The sequence below is a fragment of the Centroberyx affinis genome, unplaced genomic scaffold, assembly GCF_046629955.1.
Source record: "Centroberyx affinis isolate AG114_WGS23_722 - 3 ecotype Tasmania unplaced genomic scaffold, CSIRO-AGI_Caff_v1 ptg002565l_1, whole genome shotgun sequence".
Taxonomy (NCBI): domain Eukaryota; kingdom Metazoa; phylum Chordata; class Actinopteri; order Beryciformes; family Berycidae; genus Centroberyx; species Centroberyx affinis.
The window spans coordinates 45,305-52,862 of record NW_027280775.1 but is presented as its reverse complement, the minus strand read 5'-3'; the positions used below and the strand labels follow the sequence as shown (position 1 = coordinate 52,862).

Genomic DNA, 7,558 nt, shown 5'->3' with positions numbered 1-7,558 from the left:
AATAAATAATAAGAATAAATAATAAAAAAATACACAGAACAATGAGTAATGAAATATTGCAGATGAGTTCATTTCATAAATATGTCTACATCCTCTAAATTTTGTTTGTTTACTTGCATTTATATTTATCACCTGTTCGTGCACCGGAATTGACGGACGATCACGATGCATCCTGGGAAATATGCGCTTGTGAAGTCTACGGGTGCGTTCCAATACCCATACTTCCATACTATTTAGTATGCCAGAAAAAGATTTAGCATGTCCCAATTCATGCATGTCAATGCAGTATGCCAGAAAATACCCGGATGCCCGACTACATCCGGTCGAATTTTGCAGTATGCAGGCCAGCATGCTTTTTTGGCTATTCTGACCCACAATCCTCTGCGCAGCGGAAGACACGTCACTTCGACTGAGCCGCATGCTGAGCCGCCAGAGAGAGACAAAAACAAAACAAACAAACTGCAACCGTATTACTGCGACGGATATATAAGCAAGAGGGTCAAAGTTCAAGACGCAATGTGATGACGAAATAGTATGTCCCAATTGTCTGCCTACTACATGCACAGTACATACTTTCTAAGGGCAGATGTAGTACGTAGTGTAGTAAAAAGAAAAAGTATGCGATTTGGAACGCAGGGTACATCGTTGTTGACTCGCTCGGCCCTGAAGGTCAAACAGGAAGTTCACTGGAGGGATCAGAGTGATGGAACCACACTTAAGATGGAGGAGGGGAAGTGAAGGAGGGCCGGGGGAAACGACCAATGAAACGCACAGAGAGAGAGAGAGAGAGAGAGAGAGAGAGAGAGCGTTTCATTGGTCGTTTCCCCCGGCCCTCCTTCACTTCCCCTCCTCCATCTTAAGCAAAGCACCATGGGTCGGATTCAAACCCGGGTCGTTGTTGCTTTAAGGTCCACACTTCAAGACCTCTGGAAACTAATGTTTAATTAATAGGAATGATGCAACATTTTGCCTGAATTATACACTTAATTTTTTTTTTATATTTAATTTAGGTGTAATCCAGGCGGCATGAAATGCACTTGGCAACAAATTAAAAAAAAAAAAAAAAAGGTATAAGAACAGAATTCAAACTCGTAGGATTTGATTTGCTTGTAACGTCATTTTCTTCCTCTGAGCTCACAGGAAGCCGGAGGCTGAACAGCTGAGAGTCCAGAAGCTTCCAGACCCCGACAGCATGAAGCTCATCAGAGCAGCTAGACCCCGAGGACACAGCACCTGTATAAAGGGTTTATCACATTCATAATTCATATTTATCTCTTATCTCCATCTACAGTGTTACACAGAGAGCTTCCGGTAGCGAATAAACGAAGAGCGAAGCATCAGGTTTGTACAGAGGTGAGGAGGAGGAGGAGGAGGAGGAGGAGGAGGAGGAGGAGGAGGAGGAGAGGCTGAGGAAGATATTCAGATAAACTGACTCTTAAAACATAAAGCTGGACATGCAGATGAAACATGTCGCTCAGCCTCTGGACATAAAGCCCTGAGAACAGTTTGAGCTTCCATGTGAACAGGATCTTCATGACGGGTTTAAAGCCGAACTGAAACTCTGCAGCTCAGCCAACCTGCCAGAGGGTCAGAGGCCAGAGCTTCAGAACATCGGTTTCCATAGTAACTGATCCAGACTTACTCTGATCTCAGTTTTTGGAACAGAAAATCCCGGATTTCTGTGAATTCTGAGTTAACAGATCTGGATCACCTGTCTATCCTGCTTTCTGGAAAACGGCTCAGATCAAATGTTTTTCTTCCTCTTCAGGTTCCTGAAGCAAAAACAACAACCACATCAAACCAAACTGTCCAGCGGACACTTTATTAAAAAACCAAAACACAAAAGTTACAAAAAGTTTAACAGCTATACAACGAGGGGGGGGGGGGGGGGGGGGGTCCAGCGGTGGCACAGCTCCTTCAGGGTCGGGGGGGTCTCATCCCAGGAGGAGGAGGACCTGCAACACACAGCAGAACCTTAACCAGCAGAACCTTAACCAGCAGAACCTTAACCAGCAGACTGTTCTGTTTCAGGTTCTATGATTTTCTTCTTCTCCTGTTAGACGGCCGTTTGCTCCTGGGATCTGATTGGCTGTGTCTGTTCCTCTTGGGACATGCATACATCCCATCATGCTTTGCTGCACTTCCTGACTCAAGTGTTCCCAGTAAAAAACAGTTTACTCCCTCCCCCCTCGTCCTACAGTCACATGATAGCAGGAAACTTGTTTCCATGGTAACCGCCTTACCTCTCATGCCGGGTGGCGGCGGCCTCATGCCAGGAGGAGGCATTCCCATTGGTGCTCCACGGCCAGGAGGCATTCCCATTGGAGGACCCATGGGAGGCCGCATGCCAGGGGGCGGGCCCATCATGCCTGGAGGAAAAGACAAACATTAAAATCAAGCTCCCAACCGGCCCTTTAAACCCCCCGACCGGCCCTTTAAACCCCCCGACCGGCCCTTTAAACCCCCCGACCGGCCCTTTAAACCCCCCCCCCCGACCGGCCCTTTAAACCCCCCGACCGGCCCTTTAAACCCCCCGACCGGCCCTTTAAACCCCCCGACCGGCCCTTTAAACCCCCCCCGACCGGCCCTTTAAACCCCCCCGACCGGTCCTTTAAACCCCCCCGACCGGCCCTTTAAACCCCTCCGACCTCCTGCAGGACGTCCTGCTAAGGTTGCCGTGGTGACTCACCAGGGGGCGGAGCTCCGCGGCCCATCGGGGGCGGGCCTCCGCGGCCGGGAGGATACTGAGTCGGCGCACCGGCTATACTGGCTCCTGCTGCTGCCGCGGCAACCGTCCCTCTGCCCTGCGGGGTCATCACCTAGGAAACACACAGACTGTCATCACCTAGGAAACACAGACTGTCATCACCTAGGAAACACAGACTGTCATCACCTAGGAAACACAGACTCATCACCTAGGAAACACAGACTCATCACCTAGGAAACAGAAGCAGAGCAGTGGTTGCCATGGTTACCTGCTGGGAAGGCCCGCCCACTCCTCTGACAGGTCCTGCCAGGCCGGCGGGCGCCTGGGGCATCGGAGCTCCGGCCGGGACGCCCCGCCCCGCCGCCCGGCCCACACCGGGACCTCCGGCCACGCCCGCCAGGGGCACCCGAGCGATACCGGTCTATAGAGAGAGAGGTCAGAGGTCACATGGTCAGAGGTCACATGGCGTTACATCAACATGTACAGTTCCAACACAACCGTTTCTCTCTAGTGGACAGGTTCATCTCCCAGCATGCTTTGTTTCTGCTCTACTTCCTGGATCTCCGAGTCCCCGGTTTATCACGACAGAACTCTGTCTGGTTTCTGATTGGTTCAGAGTCAGACTTACGTCTTTAGGGGGCGGGCCCTCCACCGTCATGGAAACCAGGTTCTCCCCCCTCAGCAGGACCAATCCCAGAACCCTCTTCTCCTCTCGCTCCGGCTGCTTGGAGTTCTTCGGCCTGCAGGGAGAAGAAGTCAGTCTGCTTAGAACCACGGAACCATCTGTCTGTAGCATCAGTCTGTCTGTAGCATCAGTCTGTCTGTAGCATCAGTCTGTCTGTAGCATCAGTCTGTCTGTAGCATCTGTCTGTAGCATCAGTCAGTCTGTAGCATCTGTCTGTCTGTAGCATCAGTCTGTAGCATCAGTCTGTCTGTAGCATCAGTCTGTAGCATCAGTCTGTAGCATCAGTCTGTCTGTAGCATCAGTCTGTCTGTAGCATCAGTCTGTAGCATCAGTCTGTCTGTAGCATCAGTCTGTCTGTAGCATCAGTCTGTAGCATCAGTCTGTAGCATCAGTCAGTCTGTAGCATCAGTCAGTCTGTAGCATCAGTCTGTAGCATCAGTCAGTCTGTAGCATCAGTCAGTCTGTAGCATCAGTCAGTCTGTAGCATCAGTCTGTCTGTAGCATCAGTCTGTCTGTAGCATCAGTCAGTCTGTAGCATCAGTCAGTCTGTAGCATCAGTCAGTCTGTAGCATCAGTCAGTCTGTAGCATCAGTCAGTCTGTAGCATCAGTCAGTCTGTAGCATCAGTCAGTCTGTAGCATCAGTCTGTCTGTAGCATCAGTCAGTCTGTAGCATCAGTCAGTCTGTAGCATCAGTCAGTCTGTAGCATCAGTCAGTCTGTAGCATCAGTCAGTCTGTAGCATCAGTCAGTCTGTAGCATCAGTCTGTCTGTAGCATCAGTCTGTAGCATCAGTCAGTCTGTAGCATCAGTCAGTCTGTAGCATCAGTCTGTAGCATCAGTCAGTCTGTAGCATCAGTCAGTCTGTAGCATCAGTCAGTCTGTAGCATCAGTCTGTAGCATCAGTCTGTAGCATCAGTCAGTCTGTAGCATCAGTCAGTCTGTAGCATCAGTCAGTCTGTAGCATCAGTCTGTAGCATCAGTCTGTAGCATCAGTCAGTCTGTAGCATCAGTCAGTCTGTAGCATCAGTCTGTAGCATCAGTCTGTAGCATCAGTCAGTCTGTAGCATCAGTCAGTCTGTAGCATCAGTCTGTCAGTAGCATCAGTCAGTCAGTAGCATCTGTCTGTAGCAGATGCTAACATCATATTAAGATGTATTTTAACAGCCAGAAGTTTGATCAGATTCCTTTTCTGAAGCAAATGTGTTGACTGTCTGGACTGTGATGAGTTCTGGACTGTGTTGAGGTCTGGACTGTGTTGACTGTCTGGACTGTGTTGAGGTCTGGACTGTGTTGAGGTCTGGACTGTGTTGACTGTCTGGACTGTGTTGACTGTCTGGACTGTGTTGAGGTCTGGACTGTGTTGACTGTCTGGACTGTGTTGACTGTCTGGACTGTGATGAGGTCTGGACTGTGTTGAGGTCTGGACTGTGTTGACTGTCTGGACTGTGTTGAGGTCTGGACTGTGTTGACTGTCTGGACTGTGTTGAGGTCTGGACTGTGTTGAGCTGGTTCTCACTTGATCTTCCTGAACTCGTCACAGTCACACAGGATCAGGTTCATGTGTTTGTCGAAAGCCTTGAAGGTTCCGATGAAGATCCGTCCGTCCTGCAGGATGCACCTCATCCTGTAGTCTATGTGCTGCAGCATCTTACTGCTCTTCCCCACCGTCTGGGGGGGGGGGGGGGGGGGGGGGGGGGAGATCAGCATTAAAACCTGCTCTACCTGTGGCTGCTGGTCAGTCTGGTAACCAGTCTAACACTAACCAGCCTAACACTAACCAGTCTAACCCTAACCCAGTCTAACACTAACCAGCCTAACACTAACCAGCCTAACACTAACCAGTCTAACACTAACCAGTCTAACACTAACCCAGTCTAACACTAACCCAGTCTAACACTAACCAGCCTAACACTAACCAGTCTAACCCTAACCCAGTCTAACACTAACCAGCCTAACACTAACCAGCCTAACACTAACCAGTCTAACACTAACCCAGTCTAACACTAACCCAGTCTAACCCTAACCCAGTCTAACACTAACCCAGTCTAACCCTAACCAGCCTAACACTAACCAGTCTAACACTTACCAGTCTAACACTAACCAGCCTAACCCTAACCCAGTCTAACACTAACCCAGCCTAACCCTAACCCAGTCTAACACTAACCCAGTCTAACCCTAACCCAGTCTAACACTAACCCAGCCTAACCCTAACCCAGTCTAACACTAACCCAGTCTAACCCTAACCCAGTCTAACACTAACCCAGTCTAACACTAACCAGCCTAACACCAACCAGCCTAACCCTAACCCAGTCTAACCCTAACCCAGTCTAACCCTAACCCAGTCTAACACTAACCCAGTCTAACACTAACCAGCCTAACACCAACCAGCCTAACCCTAACCCAGTCTAACCCTAACCCAGTCTAACCCTAACCCAGTCTAACACTAACCCAGTCTAACACTAACCAGCCTAACACCAACCAGCCTAACACTAACCAGTCTAACCCTAACCCAGTCTAACCCTAACCCAGTCTAACACTAACCCAGTCTAACACTAACCAGCCTAACACCAACCAGCCTAACACTAACCAGTCTAACCCTAACCCAGTCTAACACTAACCCAGTCTAACACTAACCAGCCTAACACCAACCAGCCTAACACTAACCAGTCTAACCCTAACCCAGTCTAACCCTAACCAGCTGCTGTTCAGCTGAACACTGGTGTGTTTGATGTGTTTGTCTTCTCTTCAGTCAAAGAGCTTCACAGACAGCAGAGTCAAAGTTAAACAGCAACACAAACCAAACTGAAACTGACCAGCTAGCCTGTGTGGCTTGACCCAGTTGTTTTCATCCGGGTGTCATGGCTGCCACTCTTCTTCCACACTCTTCTTCCACACTCTTCTTCCACACTCTTCTTCCACACTCTTCTTCCACGCTCTTCTTCTACACTCTTCCCTGAGCAGCGAGCTGGAGAACCTCTCTGCTGCCCCCTGTGTCCGCTGGAATAAAACACGCTGCATCTGCGGTTTTCCAGCTCGCCGCTCAGGGAAGAGCGTAGAAGAAGAGCGTAGAAGAAGAGTGGCAGCCATGACACCCGGATGAAAACACAAAGGTGATTTTATACTTATTTATTGCACATGCTTTCAAACAGTACGTTTGGGGGCTGGGCCGAGGCCCGCCGTTACATTACAGAGAACCACAGTCACACAGGTGAGGTTCTACCTGCCCCCCCATGGCAGCAGAGTCACGTGGGAAACGCGGAGGAACAAAGGTTAACCAACAGCAGCTACAGCGAGCTGCGAGGGACAAACTGACTGTACAGTCCGTGCTATTGCGGGGAAGCTCGTCCACAGCTGAACCTGCCGCCGGTTAGCCCGCGAGCTGCAGCCCGTTAGCACGACGCCGACCGGAGAAACACACGAACAAGTTCTGTGTCGCTAATGCTAACGTTAGCAGGGAAGCTAACAGCTAACATGAAGCTAATGAAGCCTGGAGGGGGAAACGGGTCTGCAACAGTAAAACACTAACGAGACACCGCAGAGGAAACATAATACTGAAGAACAGAATAATCTAGAACAGTGAGTTGTCGTTAAATAAAACTCGGATCTGCTGGACCCGGTCTGCCGGTGACCGGTCAGATCAGCCGGTAAGCTAGCCGGTTAGCCAATCAGGTTCGAGATGATGCGCGCTGAGTTTGGACAGATTAGCACGAGCTGGCAGAGTTATTTTAACAGTTTTAACAGACTTTTAACAGAGTTAGCTTGACGTTAGCTTAACGTAGAGTTAGCTTGACGTTAGCTTAACGCTTAACATAGCGTTAGCTGAACGTAAAGGAGACGTAGGAGGCTGCAGCGCGCGGGCCCGCGGGCTGCAGCCTCCTACGTCTCCTTTACGTTCACCGTTCCGACGTTTTAACTCATCTCCGGTCAAAATGGAGGCAGAAACACGGCGGGTCCGGTCACACCGTCCCGGGACTGAACTCTCACCATGTTTGCGCTTCTGATGGCTCCGATCCCAGCCGGATTTCACCAAACAAACTCAAAAAATTGACCCGCGAAGCTCCCGGTCTGTCGGGGCGCCGCCTGGTCCGTCTTTATGGAGAAGTTACAGGAAGTGACGTAGGAGGAAGAGGGTGTCACAGTGTAAATGTTCCGACAATTACATTCTA

At 50.0% G+C, this 7,558-nt stretch overlaps 1 protein-coding gene across 1 annotated transcript; it reads right to left on the bottom strand.

Moving 5' to 3' along the window:
* Positions 1–1,795: 1,795 nt before the first annotated feature.
* On the bottom strand, positions 1,796–7,527 carry snrpb (small nuclear ribonucleoprotein polypeptides B and B1). Its single transcript, XM_071534505.1, has 7 exons — positions 7,377–7,527; positions 4,909–5,060; positions 3,336–3,447; positions 2,976–3,128; positions 2,690–2,819; positions 2,244–2,369; positions 1,796–1,955 (listed from the first exon to the last, which is right to left on the bottom strand). Exons 1-7 carry the CDS (start codon positions 7,377–7,379, stop codon positions 1,918–1,920), a joined length of 714 nt encoding a protein of 237 aa, XP_071390606.1. The 5' UTR covers positions 7,380–7,527; the 3' UTR covers positions 1,796–1,917.
* Between the last annotated feature and the right edge of the window lie 31 nt (positions 7,528–7,558).